This window comes from Oryzias latipes, chromosome 3, assembly GCF_053564925.1.
Source record: "Oryzias latipes strain Hd-rR chromosome 3, Olatipes_Hd-rR_3.1".
NCBI classification, from domain to species: domain Eukaryota; kingdom Metazoa; phylum Chordata; class Actinopteri; order Beloniformes; family Adrianichthyidae; genus Oryzias; species Oryzias latipes.
Window position 1 is genome coordinate 25,496,329 of NC_136239.1, and position 24,730 is coordinate 25,521,058.

Below are 24,730 nucleotides of genomic sequence, written 5' to 3' on the forward strand. Positions count from 1 at the left end.
GTGCAAATAATAAAAGATGTTGCCTCACTAATCTGACCATAGTGGTAAACTCTTTCCTTAATAGCACCTAGTTTGCTTATTTTCTCTGCAGACACTCTTCAGCTAAGTAAGGATATGAAGTGTGTTCCTCAACAATTGATGTCTGAGTTAAAAACAGCAAAACCAACCGTGTGATGTATTCAAATGTGATTCTTCAAGAGGACTTGTTAAATTATAAAATATAAGAATGACTTTCAGAACTACATCCATAAACCTGCAGTTGCAGACTTTGAATTGTTGTCTCTCATCTGGTTTCCTGTTTTGCAGGACTGGCAACAAATCAGCTGACTGTTGATTGGCTCATCCACACAGCAGCTGGCATTTCCCACTGAGTGCATCTCTAATTTTTATGGCATTGCTGAGCTGGATGTCTTGATTTGTAACTTTAGGCAGCAAAACAGCCAGCAATCCATGAAACACATTTTTTATTGAATAAAAAAGTTTCAACCTCAAAAAAGAAAGGACAAAAAATGTAAATAAGTGTCAGAATCAGACTTTCACGAGAGGCCCTGTAAAGTGTGACACATCTTCTCGGATGAAATAGAGGTAAAGAAAAGAACTACCAGTACGTGTTTTCTTATCAATAAACGAAGGAGAAAGCCCGAAACCTCCAACATTTCTATGTGACAAATTCTCTCCCGAGCTTATTTCAGCTGTTAAAAGCTCTAACACACATTATTAGGAATTTTGGCTCTTCTCCTGTGATCTGTCTAAAAGCGATGAAAAGTAAATAGTAAATAGAAATGAATGATTTAGTTGCAACACAGGTGGCATTGTTATAGGGAATTAGACACACTGGAAGTCAGGGCTGGCCACATGGTGGACATTTAAGACAGATTTAATCGAACGATAGAAAAACTTTACAATATGCAAAGCGAGGATGTATGGCAGATGTCATCCATACCACAACCAGCAGGGGACACTTCTCTGTGTGCAAATAATGAGGATTACCTGGATGTGCTCTTTTTTTCTGTTATTATCATTAGCAGTTCTCAGATAAAGAAATCTGCAAAAAAAAAAGAAAATATTCTTGTCTGTTGTTTGTTCTAAAAGAAAACACCATCAGGAACAGATGTATATATCTGCCATTCCACACTCACATTCCACGTTTTACAACGCTGCACTGCGTCCCTCGACGATCATATAGTTGCTTATGGGGCATGTTTGCCACTTTATGCTCCACTCAACTTCCCGTTTTATTTCAGTTTTTGTTTGTCCTTACAGACACATCTTAGATTTTCTGGAAACCACAGTACCATTTGAGTTTAGGAGCAGAACGTTAAGCAGAACATGTTGAATAAGGATTTGGGACTACTTTTTGACTCCCTTTTTTTGGGGACCTCACATAGGGACCCACTTTGGATGAAGGTCAGCCCATTTTTAAGACGGCTGCGAGTCCATGTGTGGACAAAACCATTATGCTCCCCTTAGGATCTGAACAGTCTGTCATTAAGTACAGTGTTCCTACATGGTGATGGAATTTATTTTTGAAACTCAGGTCAAAGATTAACGGTTGACCTAAAAAGGGATTGGAAAATAATGGGTGTGCCTTCTCTGCCCCACAGGACATGTCTGAAGATATACCATTATCGAAGAATAGCAAATGATTTCCAAACACACCGCCTTCAAGTACAGGGTGCTAAATACAACAAAGCAAACATAAACTCAAAAACTCATTTCTACCATAATGTGTCATTACTGAATAAAAAGAGAAAAATAGATTACAGGGACATGCTAATCACCTGATATGAAAGATAGGAAAAAGTAACATTAAATGGACTTTTTTATTTTTCCATGTTTATTAACCTCTATTAAGCATGATCAAATCCTTACTTTGGAAGCTAGGGAATAGTGGGATTTATTTATTGATATTGGCTTTTGGTTTAAAATGATTTGTACAAGTGCATCATCTCTCTTTTTCTATGTATTTAATATGCCCCCTCAATAGAAAATCTATTACTATATTGTTTGTCATTTTGAGCTTCCTATTTCTATTTTGACTATGCTTTCTTTAAGCATTTTGTCTGGATTATGTGAGTTACATTTCCTTGTCTGTAATTATTATTTTCTATTAAAATAAATCTTTATCCCAGAGACTCCTCCCTTTAGTGCGTCTAATAAGCTCACCTGTAATCTTGTAGTCGTGGTTGTTTTCTTTGCCACATTTATTTTCTTTTTCTGTAATAGATGCATCCCAGTCGAACGGTGCTGTTGTATTTGTGGCCAGCAGGTGGCGGTATAGCGCTTTTGCTCGCCGAGTCTTGCTGTAACCACTTTGTCCGCGGCGGTGACGTATTTCCTGGGGCTTGTACTCAGCGGTACAGCGGAGGGTTATCATGAGTGTTTCCAACCAGAAATCCTCCGTTATTAATTCTTTGGTCGATTCGCCGTGTCGTGGTTGTTTCTAACACCACGGTGACGGAAGACAACAGGCCTGCTCGTCCAGGATGTAAAAAGATTCGGGGAAGTTGAGCCGTTGGTAAGTTTTTCGTCCGCTTTAGCTCGTAAATGCTTACTTGTTTTGGATCTCCCCAGTTTCCCAAACCGTCTTCTACTCTTGCGTTGCTCTGACACGAGATTATGGTTTTTGTAATAATATGTAGTTTTTTTCGGACAGGGTACCCCCGCGTAAACACTTACTCACCGAGGTGACGGTTGTGCTTTCTGCTGTGGAGTGGAGAAACGCCGCGGTTCGCAGTGTTTCTACTGAAAATGCGTGATAGGAGCAGGACGCGAGGCAGCGAGGGAAGCTATGGCATTACCGTCGGGGGTGGATAAAAGGAAAAGGGGAGGCACCTTAGCAGAAAGGAGCAGGCAGGTCACACACTACGGCGTCAAGTTGGCGTTCATAACACCGCGTTACACTTTAAGACATATAGTCAGGCGGAGGAGTCGTCAGCAGCAGCAACAACAGCCGCAGCTCTCGGCTACGTTACAGCTACGCGGTGGTGTCACGTACCGACTGACCGAGCGAGTGAGGTGAGTCCGCCAACTACCTACTCAGCGACAGCACCGCCATCAGCTGATGCCTGATAACTTTAATCTGTGACTTAAGCTCGCAAACACCGACGTGTGTCAGAAGAAGAAATCCCCTCCATCCCGGTTTGTTCAGCCGTTTTTTCGTACTTTTCTACACTTTCTGCTGCCCGAAACCACATGGATGGAGCGCATGGTAATTCTCTGGGTTTTGACTGGCAAATATGAGGAGTGACTGCGGAGACTTCTGTCTGTAAACTTTATTGTTGGAAGTCCTCCTTCTGGAATGTACAGAGGAATTGCATTGTTTTTTTATTTTTATTTAAAAAAAGATAAGAATAATGATAGCTTGTTGTTAAACTACACTAAGTAACATAAAGAAACAAAGCTTCTGCTTCCCCACCCTTCATCAGCCAAACATTCCTGTACTCATTTTAGTAGAACCTTAAATACATGAGGTGCCCATACATTTGATTCTATATCCTATAATAACAGTTGTTCTTTTTTTGTGTGTGGTAAAAGAAAAAGTTGACAGTGTTGACATAATGAAAGAAGTGAAATATATGTAAAAAAAAGTGTTAATTTTAAATTTTTGCGTTTTACTCGTGAGCATTTGTATTGTAAAAGCTGGTCTATCAACCTATTTTTGATATATATGCTTTTTCTTTAAATAACAAAACTACCAATATTTAAAGACCCACTCCAATAAAAATTGTGTTTTTGTTTTTTTTCTGAGTATTTCTTTATTGAAATCAATGTGAAGCAGGATCAGCCAAGAAACAGCTTGTAGGTGTGAAGTAGGACCTACAATGGCAAATCACCAACTCCCTGCTCCGCTCATTTCCGATGCATCCACTTGCAGATAAATAGATCTGTGTACGTATTCGCTTTCCTCTTTCGAGCTGACAAATGGCTCAAAGCTGTTCAGCTGCTTAGCTCTGATATTGCTCGCCATTTCTGTTGCACTGGTGAGGGGCTGTAAACTAGTGGGACAGCACGTAAACAAAAGGACGATGGGGGAGGGCTTACTTCCGCGTCAACAGTCCTGCCCAAAACTTGGTGGCAAATTTCTGATGAGTTACTGCCACTGCAGAATCTATGTCCTTGAAAACAACACAGGTTTTTAGATTTTGGCTAAAAACGGCATAATCATAATTTAAAGACCCCTGGGAATGTTTTGAAAGGGATCAAAAGACGATTGAAGTGGGACTTTCAAATTAGCTACCACCTAAAAATGGGGAAACGAAACTTCAGTGAAGTCAAATTTCCTTTGCAAGTTTAAGTAAAATCTTTTTATTTCTTGTTGTCAAATTTAAATAAAAAAAGGGTTGTAGTTTTCACTTCTTTCACCTTTGTTGCCTTCTGTTCACTCTGTTGTAATATGTGTACTGAAAACTGAGGTCCTAGAGCTCTCACTGTGCCACATATGAGCAGGACAAATCTATTCTGAAGGAAGCTTTATCAAGGTCCAATTAGTAACCACAGTTTGCCAGTAAAAATGAATGGTGCTGTTTTTCTTTCTGTGAAATGTCACGGCTCCTGCAGCGAAAGTTTCACGTCCTTCGCACGCTCACTTCAGTATAAACAAGGATTCAGTATGCCCACCTGCTTGAACAAACTGCTTTTTTTTTTGGAATTCATTTGAATTTTGAGTTACCAGGCTAATACCAAAGTGCCTCTTATCCCCTGTCTTAAATGTTTTCTTTTGCAGAGTATTAGAAGAAAACCCAGTTTAAAACATTTGACTGGCTCTAATCTTAACAGCTTCTTGTTGTAGGTGTTCAGATTAGAATTCATTTATTCATATTCACAAAATGTTCTGTAATTGCGTGCAGATAAGAGCAGATTTTTGCATCTCACTTGTAAATAGTTGAGCTTGAAAGGTGCGCGTTGCACCATAAATTACTGCTAAAATCCTATTTAATCATGTTGACTGAAAGGAAGTCAAACAGGGAGGAGGTTTACAGTCAGATGTGCCTTCTTGCAGACGTAATACTTAGCTTATGATGTCAGAAGGTTTTTACTCCTGATCTGCCACAAGGAAATGAAAAAGACTCCTTATTTTTATCACCCGATCAATGGAACAGCACTTATCTCATAATATTTACCTGAACCGACTAATGTAAGCCCAATAAAGTCCACGGTATACTCGTAAATTAACTAAATAATATCAATTTTACCATTTCATCTTTCAGCTTTGCACAGAGGTTATCATCCTAAAAACTCTCGGACATTTAACCTTAGAAAATTAAGGAAAAGTGTGTCAGTGTATGACTCGGCCATAATTACTCACGCCAAATATAACTTTTAAGAAATATCTAGTTGACTAAATACAATGGCGTCCCTTTTTATTTGGTAGTAATAAAATCATTAACGACTGTGAATTGATGGTTTTATTTTGTAATTTCCTGCAAAGTTTGTTTAAAAGCTGCTGCTGGCTTTTTTTATGATGGTTGACTAAATAGGTTGTCTGGTACTTTTTTTTATGTTGAAGCCTTACTGCCCAGTCAAACATATGGTTTCATTTTTTTTACTAACACCAAAGACCATGTGCAGACTGGTTGGCTTACTGTCTGTCTGGTAAAGTAGAAGATTGTGAGGCGTTTTGTGGTGAGCGGTTTTTGTGCTGACGTTGAAGAAACTGACTGGTTTGACACCCATAAGACGTCACAAAGCCTCTGGACTTAAAAGTCAACCTTTGCATCAAAGTCAAACAAAGCCTGTGGAACATTTTCACTCTGTTTACTTGTTGCATCAAAAATAGAGGACAAAGTTGAGTGAGTTGTAGAAATTCATTTTCTCTATCTTCTTACGCTTTCGAGTTTTTTCTCTTTTTTTCGTGAGTTTGCGTCTTTTTTTCCTTATAGAGCTGTAATTTCCATTTGTTTTAATTTGAGACCTGATAAATACTTTACAAAACAGTTGTTTGCGGTGTGGGAGTTGACCTGACATTTGAAATATTTCCAAATCCAGACCGTGTCAACATGGGCAAAAGTCAACCTGTAATTGATGCAGTCTGGTACCCGAGCAAAAGCCGACCTCTGTTTGTTTGTCGTAGGATGAGCTGAACAGGAACAACAAACAAGTGTTTTTGATGTGGACAAACAACTCGGTTTTCCGTTCTGCTTGGTTTAAAGTGCCAGGGCTCGTTTTCTATGCTGTTGTTTTCCTCGTGAAGGTATTTGAGATGAATGTCGACAGCTGAGATGCCTTGCATGGATTAGCAGTTCGTCATCCAAGCTCACAGCCTGGCTGACCTGTTTTGTTGCTTGATGCTACTGCCAGTTACCTGTAGCATCACAAATCACCCAAGAAGATTTTTGATAGAAATGTCTGGATTATTCTATACTATAAAACTATTCAGGATAGGGTTAAAAGATCTGTTGACTTATCCATCGATTCTGGTCATTTCAAGTAAATAGTTTTTTCTTGAATTGGATTAAAAACAGGGCTGCTCTTATGCCAACATTGCAAAAATTTGCACAGCTTTTGCATCAGAATGTGAAACATTAACAGGGTTGCTAAAGTAAGTGGCAGCCAGTGTATGTGTTTAATCTGTTATTACCATAAATCAGGTATTCTGTTGTAACATTATATTTTGGGAGTACATCTGATGTTGTAAGCTATGTTGGTAGAAATGTGTATTTTAAAATGACTTCCTTGATTCATCTGCTTAAAAGATTATATGGAAAGAGATGTATTATTATTATGTTCTTAGTTATTTCCATTTTTCTTACCTGCTCCTGGAAGAAAGTTGACAATTTGCTTTAATGAATCGTCTCTCTATAGTCATAAAAAATTAGCATTTGTTCAATTAAATCTTTGTCAGCTTTAATCTAAAAATAAACGCAAATTTTGTTCTTTTTGTTTTACAAGACTTTCCGATAAATTACATTTTCTAAAAACTCTAAATGTGAAAGAAATCCAAATTGTTTTTTACAGTTTGAGAAGTAAGCGTATCTGACTGAAACTGGAACTTTTTCTTTTTGTAGCTCTGATAATGAAACACTTTTTTTATTTGCATTACATTTTGAACAGTTTATTTTCTTTTTTGCCTTTTTACTTGCATCATTTCTGCTATTATCAACTGCATAAAGGAAGAAACGGACTAAAAACACAATATTCAGCACATAAATCTGTCTGGTCTCACAGCAGAGCTGGCACTTTGGATAATTGTGTCCACAGACACTTGAGCCCTCTGGGTCAGAACAAAAGCTTAGAGGCAAAAATGTGTCAACAAACAATTAAACATGCAAAGTGGTAGGGTCTGGAACAATGTGGCTTCCAAAGCTAAATGTGATGAACTCCAGCATCTCCATCCATGTAATTGTGTCGAGATGCGTACTTGTGGAGCGGCTGATAAAACATATTTTCAAGAATATAATAATCATACTGTCAGAGGGTTTGTTCAGCATATTTATATGCTCTGTCCTTGGCTATAGAAGAAACCTTGGTGACTTGGTGAAGCTGTTGCCTTTGGGGCTTTGCAGTCAACTTTTAAAAGGTTATGACCAAGTCTTTCTCTCAGCACCCAGGGTGTGGTCTGCCTGCCTGTTTAACCACACGTCTTCACCTCTACTGCCAACTCAGTATGGCTAAGCATCTTTATTTTGCAAGCTTCATAGATTATAAATCGTCTTTATTTTGTTACTCAGCACCTGACATACCTGCTGTGTGGAGAGATTAGCTGTCCACATTGTCTTTTAAATGCAAGAATTTAATTGTGTTGCTTTTATCTTGAATGGAACGTGCAGTAACTTTAAGTCTTAAGAAATATAAAAATGTTCAGCATTTTCTTATCTCCCTGGTTTGTTATTTCATTAAAGACTAAAGAAATTGTAGGACTGCAATCACCTGTACTTTTGTGGCTCTTTGTGTTCTGTTGGCTTTAAAAACAAATGTTCTTTCTCCTTTTGCATTCTTTCAGGTGAGCTGCGACTCTCCCTCTTTGTCTCACTGTGCACCTGCATGTACTGTGAGCAGTCCCGACCCGTTGGAGAGGTGCTGTGCTCGGTCACTGTGCTGCACTGCAGGAACCCATGGCTTCCGGCCTGCCGACTCCCCTCTTAGGCTGCAGGCTCAGGCTGTTGGAGTTTGTAACTGGGGCTGTGCTGCTGATGCTGGTGTCCGGTATTGGGCCAACGTTTTGTCAGAACATATACACCAACACATGGGCTGTGCACATACCTGGAGGTCAGGAGGAAGCAGACCGTGTTGCTGAAAAACATGGCTTCATCAATTACGGACATGTAAGTGGCCTTTGTAGCGCTCATTCTGGTGTGACTGATGTCCAGAAACGGTTATCAGGCCATAGCAGAAAAGGGCCATACCTTTTCAGTTACTCAGTCAGAATAGATTCATATTTTACCCAGACCCTTAGAATAAACCTTTTTTTTCCTCTATTCATTATTTTATGTGTGAAAGTGGAACAATGTTAAGCTTTTGTGCCAAGAATCTCCTGCAATGTAAATGCTTTCACAGGTGTGTCCTTCATATTTGGTTGGTTTGCTAAGAGCAATCTTTTTTTCTAAGGCCTGCAAGTTGCAAGATGTTTTGTTTTCTCCTGACTTGCATACTTTAGTGTTTTTGTTTAAGAATGCTTTGGTAAACCTGTTGTGGCAGTTAGACCAAACTAAGACCTGCTCTAACTTTTAGATCTAGGACCAGCTCTGAAAAATGTTAGTGTTTGTGTAACATTTCAGCAGTTTGGAAACTATTAGTACAGAAAACCAAAATAAGTGTAAAGTGAGGTTCTGGTCTTATGACTTGTACTTGGTCACACATTGGAGTTTTGTAAAGTGGTTGACTCTTTTTGAAAGCGTGCAGAGGAAGAAACGTTCTGGAAATCTTAGTTTTTTCTCCTAAAACTTCCTTGTTTTGTTTTAGAAAGCTTGGGCTGTAGTTTTTCCAGTTGAGCAGAGTTTTTTTGGCAAACATTTCTGTTGTTCTTCAATGAAGTCTTCCTCTTTTCTAACATCCCATTTGACTCGTTTAGAAGCTGATCAGCCAAGTCATCCTTTGCCCCTTTAACGGAGAGACTAAAAATAAGGGGAAGTGTGGGGGCGCTTAGACTTTTGCTTCATAGTTTTGAACTGGTTTATTATTCTAATGTTAAACGTTTTGTAATGCCATTTGTGACCCCTTTTATTGTCACAAAACCACAAATAATGAAATGCTTATGAACCATCGTCACTAAATAAGCTAGTATTGAGAGGAAATGTTTAAAATTTTGTACCGGCTGCTTTAATTACTGAGAGCACAAGACTTGTGTCACATTAAAGCTTAGCACAGGTAGCCCTCAGTGATTTGTCTGCTCAGCAAACAGAAAACTTCTGATTTCCTTGCTAGTTTTTCCAGGAAACATTCCTCTGCTCTGCATGCAAAGGTTTACTGGTCTTCACTGTGAGTGTTCTCTGAATCATCGTGTGTGTGGAGGCTGCATAAGCCTGCGTAGTTACACTTAAATCCTCTAACTATATATCTGCTGTGGACGATGAGGAATTCAGAAAAGGACAATTACACCCATGTGCTCTCACAACTGCACCTTAGAGGCAAAACTGCAGTGTTGTTTCCCCTGCCTCAGCAACTTTTGAAACAATCATTTTTATTCTTAGAAGAGAATATAATGAATTACTAAGGCCAGAATGATGAGCTAGTCTTGACACAGCATGGAGGACATGGGTGGGGGGGCTTAGTACATGTTGCTCGTATTGCAAAGCAGCTCTAATTAAATTACCTTGGAAGATGCTAAAGAAACTCTGGAGATCTACAAGACCAAAGTAATAAAAACAGGCGTTTTCTTTTTTTTTTTTTTTGTTCAAGGCTATTATTCTGTTGGTTATCAAGGTACCCCTGTTGTATCATCATATAATGTGAAAACTGTTCATTGAAGAGCTAAATATCCCCATTTGGCAAAGTCGGCTTTCAGAATTTTTGCACAGATTGGAAGTTGATGTTCTTGTCTTGTTAGCTGCCGCTGGAGTTGGATTTAATTTGATAAGAAACAGCAAGCAAATCAAATGAAAATCGAAGCATTTTTCTTGTGCTTGAGTGTTTAGTCACTCTCTGAATCCCTCAAATGTAGAGGGAGGGAAATGGAGGAGGTGACCCATTAAGGTTCAGATCGCCCGCCAGCGTTCAGACTTTAAAAACGTTTTTGACAAACTTCAACTTCTAACATCACAGTTTGGACTATATTAAATGTTCAGCAAGTTCTTTATTCTGACTCGGTGTTATTAAAAACAAATAAATCACTCCAAACATAAACAAATCATCCTTGTGGGCAGCTGTGGTACTTTTTTTTTGTACATTCTGCTGGTTGAGTATTTACTTTACCTGTGTTGAAGTGTCCTTGGGCCTGACACTGAGCCCTACATTGACCTCAATGGTTACAGGGTGGTACAATGAAGGCAGCGTCATCACCATCAGTGTGTCAATGTCTGTGTGAGTGGGATTGTGACTGTAAAGAGCTAAATTTAGGTATAACATTTCTTATACGTGTATATAATATTTACTATTTCTTTTTAAATAAATTCAGAGAGATTTCTGAAATTTGTATTGATTTACACATCTCAAGCTTTATCAGTTATTGTGCATGGTAGAATACGTGGTAGTGTTTTCTCATAGATTCCTGGATAAAACTCAGACATTTTTGTACAGTTATACTTAAATAAATTAGTTTAGTTGAAACAAATGAAAAAAGTGTTAACCTGAACATTAGGGTATCAGTTATTAGACATAGACGAGTGTTGGTTTCACTTACGAAAAACAAAAAAAAGGCAGTGTGTGACTAATGTAATCTTTGTTTTCATTTGTATGTCCCAGCTGTTAGTTGATGTGAAAAATCCTCCTGGTTTTGTTTGCACTATATGCTAGCTGCTTTTGGGTGGAGCTGCAGTCACTGCCAACTCTATGCTGTCATTGATAATATTTTGAATAAATAGAGTTGGACAATTACACATATTATATTTACATTAAGACTCGTACATTTACCCTCCATTTATTAACTTTGAAAGATGAGCTTTAGCCACAAGACTAAGATGCACCAATGCTTTGTGCGGCTCTCTGTATTCAGTGATTGAATGAGGCTGTCATTTTGAAAATGGAAGCAAACAAATCTGGTGAGGCTTTCCGCCAATGGCTGCTGGGATTTGTGTGCCGTCAGGCATGATGTTTTTTAAGGTTTGTGTTTTTGTTTAACTTCAAACATGACCGCTAAAAAAGGTTTAAAGAGCTAGAAATGTTTTTTTTTTCTTTTTGTTTACATTTTCTTTGCATCGTGTGATCTGTCATCTTTACATGTTTTTAATTATCTTTCTTTGAGACTTATGAGACATGTTAAATTCGAGATTACTGTAAATTAACGCACAAATAGTTTAAGAATAATAAATTGAACCAAATAGTTTGATTGCACTTTAGGTTAAAGTTGAAAAGATAATTGTCCTGCTTTTTTGCCTTATACAACACTTTACTACTTTATGACTCCATTTCTGCCAAATGCATATTGGCAGGTATATTTTAGTTGCTGGTTCATATGTGGATTTGTTTACTAAATAGTAATCACACAGGGATCAATCAACTATATCATTCTGAACAGGGAACTCTTAATTAGGTTACTGGTACTTCTAAAACTGAGATTAAGGCGTTATTACTTTATTGCAAGCTGAGTGTATGACACTAAGTTGATAAACATAGCACAAACTTTCTACCAGAAAGTTTTCTCTTGACCTATTTTTGGTTTTAAGATCGTTAGTTCGCCCATTTTTTAATCACCTTCTGCACTAACTGGGTTTATGCATCAATACCAGTTTCTATGCATCATAAAAAAATTAATTTGTTTTAAACAGAGTGTAACATTTCTATAAAATGTATTTTTTTTTTTTACCACCAGTTTTCATAAAAGTAGTATGGTTTGCTCAGGAAATCAGTACTTTTCAGCTTTTAGATGAAACTGCCTAAACCTTGCAAAGACCTGCACTCACTGAAACTGGACTAGTGGTTAGTTCCTCGGGTTGAGAGAAACTCTGATTAAAGCAGAGGCTAGTTGGTTTAAAGCAGAAATTGGGTCTTTGAAGATACTTGGGGAGCTAAAGAAAAAATACATTTTTCACTGTAAAAAATGCTGACTTGCTTGAATCGCAAATTGATACAAACAGCCTTTTTGCATTTGCTGATCGGTGCTTTGCATATAAAAGTCTCACAGTAGCCCACATTTAAAAAATGCCTGAGGTTTTGTTGCTGTGCCCATCCCAACTGGACTACTGTTGAGCAGGTATTGAAATAGTTGTCAAACCGGACTGTGTGTATTGGTGAAAAGGGGTTCATTGATGTGCTCTGACTCAAGTGAATGAAGTGAATAGACATTGTTGCCCACTTGAGCCGGAGCACAGTAAAATGATACTGGGCATTGTTTCAATGCAATTTTAGACCAATGCTGCATAGAAGGATGCAATGTATAAACTAAGATATGCAATATATTTTATTTAACCAGTGTAATAACATTTTCTTTGCTGTGCGGCAGATCAACTATGCTTTTGCTTTGTGGAGAGCTGCCCTTTTTTTATTAAAAAAAATCTGCTATAACATTTCGTTAGACTGAAGAAACTATAACACAATAGTTGCTATCATGTGGGATCGTTGTATGTAATGCCTGCTAAAAGGGGCATTATTCGAACAACTTGTTTTCTTTCTTCTTGACTTCCTTCTTTTCACAGAATGTGAATCAGGTGCTCTTGGTAAAAAAAAAATGCACACAACACAGAGATGCATTTAGTATGTTAGTGTTTGAGAATACAAATTAAACCTTTTTTTCATTACAGAGGAGTTAAATTTATGTTTTACAAAGCAAAGCAGAAATGTAATTCTCAGTACCTTTTGGATTTTCTTCATGGGAACAGTGACATCTGATCCGTTTACTGGATATAATGCCTTTTATTCATAAAGTTGAACTACATAAAGGCTAATCTATTTAAGGCCCTTTCCTAGAAAAGGAAATTGATCATGATTCTGTGCTGCATGTTTCCATCATGGCCTATTTCTGCTTTTAGTGTGGTAACTTCTTCCTCCTTTTTTGAAGATTAGTAATTTTTCTGTTTTATAAGATAAAAGGAAGAGCAGAGGAGATGGATCACATATGAAGTAGATGGGATGCCTTTATCTCATGACACGGCACTGGCCTCACGGGCACACAGAACATTTTTTTAATCAACTCAGAACTGTTTGTTTCTATACAAGCGTACTCTGATGCCACAGACAATCTTTTATAACCTGGGTATCCTTGAATTTTTATTTTGACATTAAACATTAGATGTTTTTTAATTTTTTTTATTTTAAGAGGTTTTTGTATTCATATCTTTAACACATCTTATTTTTCTAGATGTCCTAAAATCTATGCAGTTTCTCTGAAAGTTGTATTTATTTACATTGATCTTGGATTATTGGAAGACATAGAGTCTTAACATAGAGAGTCCTGAACATACAGTTTCTTCTTACTGGGGAGCTGTGGTAGGGGGAGCCCACAATATAGCTCTGTTGGCCAAACTGAGACCCAGCACCAGAAATAGACGTCTGAACAAGCAGTCTTTGTGCAAAACTAAAAGGCATATAATCTGAGTTGATAGGAACTTGGGCTGACACTCGTTGTGCTGTAGGGTGGTCTGCCTGAAAAACAGAAGTTCCAGAGAAATGTCCTCATTTTGTTGCGAATTCAGCATTGCCTGAACTCATGTGAATTTTGACAATTGCAAAACCTTGAAAGCTGCAATCAGTTGACTACCAAATTGTATAAATGAGTCAAATTGTTTGTTTATTGTTGTTGAATATATCATTCATCGACACTAGAAATTACAAAGGAAAATGCAAGATCATTAAAAGAAAAATTTTATTTTAAATTCGTAAAAATACTTTATCAAACTTGTGAAATTTACATGTATGTTGGCAAACTTAAAAATTCTTGCATTACAGTATTTAAACATGGTTTTTCCAGAAGCGGCTCCTGTGGTCCTCCCAACAAATGCAGATATAAGGATAGAAAGCACATGAAAAAGGGAAACAGCCTTTCACCAATTATTCCAGGAAATGGTTTTATACTTGCAACGAGGAAGGTTTTTAACTAGGAACATTTGAATTTTTCTTCCACGTTGCTGCAAAGTAAAAGGGGTATTGTTAACCATTTCGATCCTAACCATTTAAAGTGTATTTAGATGTGAACATCTACTTAGCTGGCCATTGGTGTAAAACACAAACAAAACCGTTCATGTTTTCTTCGTGACGTTGTATACTAGAATTTTCGCAAGGTGAGGGACATCAGATATTTTCAAGCATTACGAAGCCTGTCTAGGAATCTTGATTCTACCAAACGTACGGTACTGTATAGATTGCCACCTCTAAATATTTTATCAAGCTTAAGCACGTTGTGCAAGCTGGTTTGTCTGTGCTATATTCTCATTAATCTTTAACATGCCACTTTGTTTACTGTGGTTCTGTCCTATTTCAGTCAACAGAAGCTTACGAGTCCAATGGAGTGTGCAACATTGCGTGTTTGATATAGTGTGTCCTGAAGAGGTTGGTAATGAATCCTGTTAAAGAAGTGCTTTTATTTGTAGATACCAGTATACATTTTTATTATAGGGATGCTGGTTCTCTCATGGGCCTCCCTCTCTTGAAGGCTGTTGTGTTCTTGTCAACAAAGGGACTTTTTTTTTGTTATTTACTGCTTCAGAATCTATTTTTCTCCCCCAACAGTCCCAGATCTAACTTCATTTCAGTGTAGCTGCTTCTCTTTGAAAGGGAATAAACTGCAGAGACAGACTTATCCTCTTTTTAATGTGCATACCTGAACTTAAATTATGAACTGTAACCATGAGGAACATTTCTGGATAATTGATTCACAAATTCAAATAAAACAAAATTTCTGTCATGTGAGCACATACTCCTTTGACTCCTCAGAGCATTCATTTTTTTTCTTTATTATTATGATTTTTTTATTTATTTTTTCAAATGTGAAAATATTTTCTGCAGTGTTTAGACTTTGTAACATTTGCCCTGAAGTTGAGCATTCCTGCACCAGCTTGTTGGGAAATGAGGCAGGGATTGTTGCAGGTCAGTAACCTCTTCAAGCTGTACATTTAAAAAAAGCAGTGCGTGGAGAACAAGTTTTTTTTATATAAGAAGCTTTGTTTATTACAATCTCACTTCTGAACACTTTTTAGTTTTTTTAAGTAACAGATAATGGTTGCTGCACGCTAATGATTGTGACCTTGTAGCAGGTATTTGTATTATTTAATATTTACAAGAGCTTTTTGCTTTTAAAGGTGTTCTGTGACCTTTAACACTTGGGGTTTGTCCTCCAGCAAAAGCTCAGGGTTCCTCGCACAACTTTAATAATTGGATGGAACGCCAAGTTATATTAATAGAATTCAGAAATATTAAACAGTCAACTGATGTTTCCTTAAGCTAAACAAACCTGCATGGTTTACACACAGACTGGCCTGAGCTGCTCTTCCTGACACAACTGGACTGTGACTGTACATTTGATTGAATGTGTGAACTGCTGGTTGTTTTCTCCGCTGTCCCCAATTACTGAAGTGACACAGTATACGTACTGGAAAAAAATCGGATGTTATGCAGGTAAGAAAAAAAAAAAAGCCAACTTGGCGCTTAATAGAATTAAAACTAAATAAAAAAAAGGGCATAGTTTCTATTTAGAGCAATTGTATCATGCTTGTAGCTCAAAAATGTAACTTGTTTTAAACAACTATTGTAATCAGAAAATGTTGATGTTTTTTTTGTTTTATATTTACTTTCTTACCATAGAAGTTTGTTTATATTTAAATTTGATAGCTTTATTTGACTGCAGTTTTTAAATTTTGATGAAAATATATATTTTCTATAGATTTCCGTCAAACTTTACACTACCCAACTTGTTATGCACAGTGGTGTGGCATACCAGACCACCTGTGTTTTTTTATTTTCAGGAATCAAAACTTCACAATAATTGTTTGTGAAGGCATATAATGCACATGCTATCCTGTATACTCACACTGTGACCAGATGAAAAGAAAAATCACAAAATGGTGATAAAGAGCCAAAAAAAGCAGACTGTCCACATTATCAGGGAGCATGAAAACTGCAGCAACAAAGACTCAGCAGCACTTGGTCATTATTCTGCTCTCCCACAGTGCAGCAGTGGGGGCTGGGATGGAACACCACCAGACGTAGGTCAGAGAGGGGCTTTAACAAGAGCCAGATGTGCACCAGGGACATGAAAATTCTTGGACAGGAGCCTCTGTACCTTTTTAAGTATGAGTATTTTTGTGTGGGGATATGTGCAAACACACTGGGAAAGGAGGTATTTAAGGAATGCCCTGATAGAAATGGCTAAAACGACGGTACTAAAAAAAAAAGACTCTAAAGAGCATTACTTTAAGATAAAAAAATGAATTCCTAGCAGCTTTAAAACATAAAGCACCTTGCTAAAGTATGGGACTTTTTAGAAAAGAAAACCTACACATTTTATCCTTTAAAAGGTAAATCTGTGAAGAAAATAAATACTTTGGAAATGAATCTACCATTCTGGTGAAAGGGAAGACTCTTTATGGAGCTGTAAATATATATATATAAAAAGCATGAACACATTTTTGCCTCTGGGGCTCCAAGATAAGACTGTAAATTTAGAACATGTCCCTGGTGTGATCATATTTACTGCTAAAAACAGGAGGCTTGGAAAACTTTCTGCAAGATGCACAAAGGGTTAACCAAAAAACACAGCATCAGATTCTCACAATTTTCCAGTACACAGCCCAATAAAATTAAAGTAGGGTTCTGGCAGCTCAAGTAAGCCTGTTGTACAAGACTATGGAAGGGGTAACTGATCTATTCGTAGATGTAATTGGTTTTGGCTGATATCTCATGTCATGGAGCTCCTGACAAGGTCAGGCTGCATTTCACAAACAATGCAGAAAACAACCCAACCTCTCTCTTTATAGTTTTGGCATTCACATACAGGCTGACCTAGGAGGTTGGTTCAGTCATCTGTGATGCAATTTAAAAGCTAAAGGCAAACATCTGATAAGCTTGCAATGTTAAAAAGCCTGTTATAATGAGACCACAATGTGGAAAGAGACTCCGCTTTTGGGTGGAGCTTTATAGCAACAGGTTTGCTTGTGTTTTTGTTCTTTGCAACTAGACTCCAGCAAAGTTGCAACAGTTTGAAGTGTTTTGGCCAGTCTCCAGTCACAAGATATGCTGGATTTAGATTTCAGGTCAGGTGTTAATTTCATTGATGGGTTAATGTTGCTCCAGAAAACTGTGGGAAGTAGAGATTTAAGCCTCCTTCATAGTTTGAAATGCACACTTTTATTTTTCTCAGTACATTTGATTTTTTTAAGAAACACCTGTTCTGTTTGTCTAGAAATTCGCTGAGATGCGTTTGTTCTTTTGCCCTCTAAACTTGTTTTTCACAATTTTGAATCTTTCAAAGACGGCTCCTCTTACACTATATTGTACTGCATGTAAGCACTTGTGTGTGTTTTTTTTTCTGGAGTGTTTCCAGGAAGACTTAAATGTTCTGCCAACTTTGGAGAAATGCTGCTAAGATCAGTTTGGATCTGCTTCGAAAAGAAAACGTCAGTAAGGTTTCAGTTCTACTTCTTTGTTTTAACATGGTCAGACGATTGTCTTGGATCTACTTTAGAAGTTGCTTTAAATCTGAGGAATGAAGTGAGACAAGCTCCAAAACACCTTTCATTTTTTCTAGGTCACCTATCCATGGTGCGCAAAGGAAGTCAAATTTATCACATCTGAGTAAAGCACAATTTGTTTTTGTGGGTGTTCAAGTGTTCATGAATATTTGATTACTGGTGTAAGCTTTGCATGAGTGAGTTAAAGCCCTCTTCAGTCTCTCTCTTATATCAGATGTTTGTGAAATTGAATCCCTGGATGCTTGCTATCTTTTTTTATTGTCTGTGATGGTTTTGCTGACGGTAGCCGTTCAGACAAAATGAGATGATTGTGTGTGTGTTTGTGTGTGTATATAAATGAATTTCATAAGTTTGTGTCGTTTAAATCACGTTAGACTGCGGCTCGTTGGCTGGATTGGAAATAACTTTTATGTGCATATCTGGGTCTTAGCTGCTGGGAATAAAAGTAAAAATGTGTTATTGTTTTGTATTATTTAGAGCAAAAGAAATTTTATTTTTTAAGCAGAATTATCTATATTTGGCATTAAAACTAGGTAATAGATTTAAAAAAAATTTTTTTAATAATTGCCTTAAAGTAAATCCTGCAGTTGAAGGCAAGGCAAGTTTATTTGTATAGCACAATTCGTACACAAAGTAATTCAAGGTGCTTCACAAAACAGAAAAATGCATTAAAATCACAATACATCATAGAAATAATCAACGTAAAATTTACTTTGAAGGAAAAGAAAAAAATTGAAAATTGATTTAAAAATAAAGGAAGGAAAGGAAAGAAAAGTGCAGATAGGACCTTTCAGTCATATACACGGCTAAACAGAAATGTTTTAAGTCTAGATTTGAACATGAACACAGAAGAGGCCTGTCTTACGACTTCAGGGAGGCTGTTCCAGAGTTTAGCTGCAGAATATTGAAACGCTGATTCCCCTTTTGTAGTTCTGACTCTGGGAATCAACAGGAGGCCGGTCCCTGAGGTCCTCAGAGTACGAGATGGTTCATATGGCACTAACATGTCAGAGATGTACTTTGGTGCGTGGCCATGGAGAGACTTGTACACAAGCAGAGTTGAAGTGCACTAGTTACTTCTAAATTTTGTTCTTGAGTTTCTAAGAATATAAAGTCTAGACAAACCCTTCAGTGTCCCTCTGAGTTGCAGAATCAAAGGGGAAAAGTAGAGCAAAATAAAAGATTTTCTAGAACATTATCTTATGGTGCTCTTTCCTGGTAAATTTGATGCAAACAATGTGTCAAAAGGGCTGTAATTTGTAAAGGTTTGATGGCTAATTAAACTGCATAATTCTTCTTTTAATCTCCATATGAAAAGGAAATAGTGTACGTTCACATTTTTGCATATTCAGCTTGGAAATTTGCCTCCATTACCATGTTTACTGAAAGGTAAACATAAGTGTAGTCACTTGGACGTTGGTTGCTGTTTGAAGAGGTTCCTTTTACTCAGCTAATTTACATTTGCACTTCAACTCCAATACATTGACATAAAGAGCGGTTGTCTCTACTGCAGTGTGCAGGAAACTAACTGCAGAGGAAATACTGAGAGGTTGTTTTGTGAGTATAAGTATCCTCATGTTTGGATCTGTTCCTGTGAAGGCTGTTTCAGTTCAGGGAAATCAACCAATATTTTTGGACAGGATACTGTGGTGAGGCTACAGCTGCTGAGCTTTAGTGGCTCACTGTCATTTTCAGGGCAGTGGTCCAGGCTAATTTAGTTCTTATTCACTTTGGTTTGTGTGGTGAAACTCCATTTTCCAAGCTTCCTTACTGCTACCATCGCCCATCTCACCAGTGCACAATGTAAACCAGGAGGGCTACAATTACGGTGCATTGCATTTAGCAGAGTCTTGTGCTGAACTGGGCTCTTGGGGAGTTTTCCTTAACAAGTGGGTTCACCGTTTACTCCACTTCCCACAGCTACAGACCTATAATAATTACTATTAAAACTCTTCTATTAACATGGATACATATACAGCACAGCTTTAAGTCTTTCATTAAGTCCAGTCAGTTGTAAAGTTGACTCATCTGCTTTTTTTTTTTTAGGATTGTTTGTTCTTTTCTTTTTTTGCCCGCCTCACATTAATACCAGACTTTGATGATTCCATTTCATTTATTATCAATCACAAATGGGAAGACGGATGGAGGGTAAGATCTTCCTAAAATGAATGATACACCAATTCTCTGTGTAATGAACTTGTAGATTCAACATCAAGAGGTTTAAAAAAATCACCCAATGTGTAATTATACATAAAAAAGCAGAGGGATTAATGTAACGATGTAAAACCTAATGGTATTTGAAGCTTTTCCTGTTATTGGAACAGCCGATAAGCAAAACTTGCTCAACTCACAGGAAACAGTTGTGGCTGCCAGACACAGTCAAAAGGACCTGGCACCCTGACATCATTAGCCGGAACCGGAAATTCACGTCAATTCAAAGCGGCTTTTCCCTGATAGGCGCATAAAGTATTAGATACTGGGACAAAGCCACTTTCATCTGATTGCGTTGAGGGTTGAAAAGTTACGGTTTGAAAAGTTAGGGTTGAGAAGAAATGTAACCACTGGAGTTTAAGCTCCTGTGTACCAGTTTTACAAATTTGAACACTTTTGCCAATATCCTTTTCGAAACGAATAAAACTATTACCCTTTTTGCCCCGTCTTATGCTCATATTAAGCACTAAACTGTTAATTCACATGAAAGAGTTTGAATTAAAAGCTGCCACAATTCTGAAAAGTTGTAGAATTTCTGTTTCCAGTTAATGATGTCTCACTGTTGTGACCAGGTCCCCATTGACATAGTTGGTCAATTCAGAATCTCTGACTGTAATGAACCACAGTACTCTTTCAAATGTTCACAACAGAATTTTTTAGTAATGTTGGATATGAATGTCCATGACCTGAATATGTTTGAGTCTTGCTGCATCATGTGATACTTTAAAAGAATGATGTTAATCAACATTCCAATTAAAGGAGGAGCAATCTTATCTTGTGCTTCAGAGCAAAGCTCAGTTGAGGACTTGTGAAGTATGGACCGTTTGGGTTTGAATTGGGCATACATACATGCAGGAGTTGTTTACCTAAATTCTAATTTGTTTCAAGCAATTAGTGCTATCTCTTAATAAGTCAAATCCATTGCAATCTATTTATACTGAACTGTTATCTCAAAAATGACAATCAAATCATGCCATGTTGAAAAATATTACAGTCCAAGCAGTTTACTGTTTTTATCTTACACTTAAGGTTGATTATTCAATTATTATTATCTTAACCCTTTTTAATTCTTCCAGAGTAGAGGCAGCTTTTTCGTTTCAAGTACCGGTAGTTTGCTTAGAAAAAGATATCGATATTCAATAAACGTTTTATTGAATATAATAACATATAGTAAGTGAAAATATTTTGGAGTTCTATAAATATTTTAAACCTCGGGACTTTAAGGAAACCAACTCAGTCCAATGAAACATTTTTCCTCAACCCTTAAACTGAACTGCATTAAGCTGTGGATTCTGAATGAAAAGGCCAAAATACATTTGTACGCATTACAACAATACTGAGTAGTTAAGTTTTCACGAATATAGATGTTCAAAAGAACAGTGAATACAAGAAATGATAATTACGTTTCATCCCAAGCAGAATAGAGTTGCACACAAGCAAACCATGCTAGTTTTAACTGCAACAAACCTATAACAAGATGAAATGAAGATGAATGTCTTTGAACTATTGAAAGAAGCTCTGGAATAAGAATGGTGAAACCTGCTTGTTACAAGTTATTTAAAGTCTTTCTGTGATCACAAGAAATGTGGCCCCCTACATGACTTATATCTTTAGGGAGCTGCCCAATGAACCAGGACCATTATGACAACTAATGAAGTCATCATTGCAAAAGGACATGGTATTGGATAACAAAAAAGGCATTTCGTTGTTACTAAGGAAAAATATATTTCATCATTGGAAGAACAGTCTTTGTCCTTCATTTGTGGACTTTTAGACCACTGCTAGTTTAATACTTGTAGGAATTCTTAAGCTTGGAATTTACTTCTGTTTACGATTCTATTTTTTTGTAATTTCAGAAATATTTTACTGTCTTTGACATTTAATGGTAGGGTAGGCAGAAAACATAGGTGGTGGCTTCTTTTTGCCTTTATCAGGATAAATAGTTTGAGCCAACATAGAGCAAATGGTTAGAATAATTATATGTTTACAGATGAGTCTGGCAACTGCAACATAGCCTGCTGTGTTTCCTGCAGTGGCTATGTGTGTGGAATCTGTTATGCTGTTACACTTCCCTGGCAAAGAATTGCAAAAGCTGCCTTTACTCCATCACATACTGTGTCTTCCATTCTTATTGTTTAAACAGAATCGTTTAAAATCCAGAAAGGAGTACTGTACTTTTTGTAATTTAGTGTGGATTCACGATCAACAAATGAGTTGATCTGTTGATACTGATCTCAATTTCACATGTTTTCTTATTTTTTTTAATAATATTTGTTATTTTAATCATACTGTGCTAGTTTAAGAATCCACAATAGAAATTGGTACCATGATAAAGTTAATGCCAGGATTAATCCTCTTAACACACCATCATAGAAAACTTGGTTGACTTAAAGTTATACGTTGTCAGGTATTTCTGCTGATGACGCTCCATTTTTCTATTTTGTTATTGTACCTTTTGTTTGTTTTGTTTGTTTGGTTTCATCTCACAGCACTTTCTAAAAGATTTCACTTGAAGGCTTTCTTTCAACGATTTGCTCACTCAAAGGAGATTGCGGGAAACTTCCAAAACAGTACTAATTGAAATCCACCCATCTTCTACTGCTCTTTCTGAGCCAGGTCGAGAGAGCTGGTGTCCAAGCAGAGATGGGCAGACCTCCCTCACCACAAAAATGTTCCCAATTCCACTGAGGAAACCCCCAAGGTTTTCCCAGGCCAGCTGAGAGACCCTCCAGCTTATCCTTGGTCTTCCAAGGATACGAGTTACTATGAATTAATGTACTAAATTTTGCCAAGCAAACACACCACTGGAAGGTGCTGACAACTCTGGCCAGGTTATCCTTAGCTTTATGACATGCTAAGGCAGTGGTATGTCTTGTTGTGGCAATTCAGAGCTAATGTTGTCTACACACAAGGCAGGGCACTTGGCCTTATCATGCACACAAATGTCACACGCGTGGAAGAAACTGCAGAAATGGCGAGCCCAGAGCAGCCAAATAAAAAGTTGGCTTTTTTTTAAGGTAACAGTATAAGCATTACTTACAGAATAACAGTCTGAGAGTAAGAGCTGCAAGAACATCTCCAATTGTTTTGTTTACTTTTAAAGAAAAAAAAGTACAGATGTAAACCAGACTGGCTGTCAGAAATTATAAATTTGATTGATATAATTTAGACTACAGAGTTAAACATGTTTTGTTATTTAATGTTTACTTTTGTTGTGAACAACATACTTGGAAGTACAGGTAGATTACTTTTACTTAGTTTGATATGCTTTTAAATGGTTATAAACACATTATAATATTAATAATATATTTACTTTTGTTACAAAGAGAATATTTGCTGATTCTTGATAATACTTAAAGTGAATTATAAACCTTTTGCTGTCTTTTGATATATGGTACTATAAATATTGAACGTTTGTGTAAATTCAGAGAAAAAGCTCTCCATCTACTCAGAGGTTAGACCAGCTTTTTCTGATCGAGAACTGTTACACATTCTCATTCAGTTGAGACCCTCCTTATAAAACTGCCCGTCAGAGTTTTTAGGACAGGATTGGGTGATATTGTATTGATGGGGGCAAAAATCTGCTCCTAAAAATAAATGCAAACTTAGTGTGCAAAAAAGCTGTTCTTTAACACTGGTATGTTTGATCCACACCACAGTCTTTTGCCTCAAGTTTGTTTACAGACGAAGTGAATTCTGGTCAGTCAGAAAACATAGATCTCAACTTTTAAGAGATCTCAAGTGTGGGTCACCTACAGCATGAATTAAAAAAATTGAAACCAATAAAACTGACTTTAATCATTAATTTCCTTTTGAATTGAAAATAGTTTCTCCAAAAATATCTAATCAGGCAGACATCAGTTGTCACATACATAACATCAGGGTGTTGCACAATTTCCAGTAAAATCTAACAGATTTATTGGGGAAATGATTCCTTTGACTTACAGGAAGTCCTTTTACTTCTTTGATCAGATAAATATTTTAAACTTTTAGAAATGGTCCATGCCTTTTTCCTTTTACTCATCACTTTTTGGATTGCAATTCATTCACAGGACAATGATGACACTAATTTTAACCTGATAGTCTAAGATGAGTCTGGTTGTATTTATAAACTGCGGATGAGCTGACATTTTAAATGTGTTATATTTAAGTAAAACAATAACCATGAAACTTTGTTTTCCTCTAATCTTTAAATTATGTGTCATAAACCTCTTCCAAGAGGAGCTTCGGGCATCACTTCTCAATCCTTACCTTTGTAGAAGGTGATTGAAATATCTATTAAACCAAACCACTAGAAAACTGATGGTAATTTGATTTTCTGTAACACAAACTATGGGAACAGCCAATTTTTCCCCCCATCAGGCCATCCTGTGAGTCACTGAACTGAAACTTATCAATACATTAAGTACCACTTTAAAGAGAAGAAAAGTAATAATTTTTTGGCTACATTCCAAAATATTGAAAACCTTTAATGTTGTTTACCAAAGCATTTATCAGGAGTGAATGCAATAACGTGCTAAATTGCATAGTAAATTAGGCTAAGCAGCTCATCAGTATGATAATCACAGCAGCTTAGATAGGGTACATTTAACTTTCTGAATAATCTATTTTGTGAACAGTATCTACAGTTTGGAATTCACTGAAATTAATGAATTACCATTTTCAGTTTTTCTCATGTATGTTAAATTTACCTTTTGAAATGCTCTTAACTAAAGGAGTGCAATCCCTTAGTGTAATTGTTGTTCTCTTTAGAGTTTATTGATCAAGTCACTGGTGTCAAATGCAAGTTACCAGTAAGTTCACAA

General features: G+C 36.9%; 1 protein-coding gene across 3 annotated transcripts in view; it reads left to right on the forward strand.

Moving 5' to 3' along the window:
• The first annotated feature begins 2,270 nt into the window (after positions 1–2,270).
• The window catches only part of furina (furin (paired basic amino acid cleaving enzyme) a), a 60,911-nt gene continuing 38,451 nt past the window's right edge, over positions 2,271–24,730 (forward strand). The window contains exons 1-3 of one of the 3 annotated variants that reach the window (XM_078944524.1): positions 2,295–2,518; positions 2,657–3,018; positions 7,943–8,264. In XM_078944524.1, the coding sequence (XP_078800650.1) occupies positions 8,055–8,264 (210 nt within the window). In that variant the 5' untranslated portion in view covers positions 2,295–2,518; positions 2,657–3,018; positions 7,943–8,054. Of the gene's footprint in view, positions 2,519–2,656; positions 3,019–5,719; positions 5,793–7,942; positions 8,265–24,730 lie in introns of those variants that run through there. The other 2 variants (XM_004067205.5, XM_020714503.3) reach the window with 2 other exon arrangements.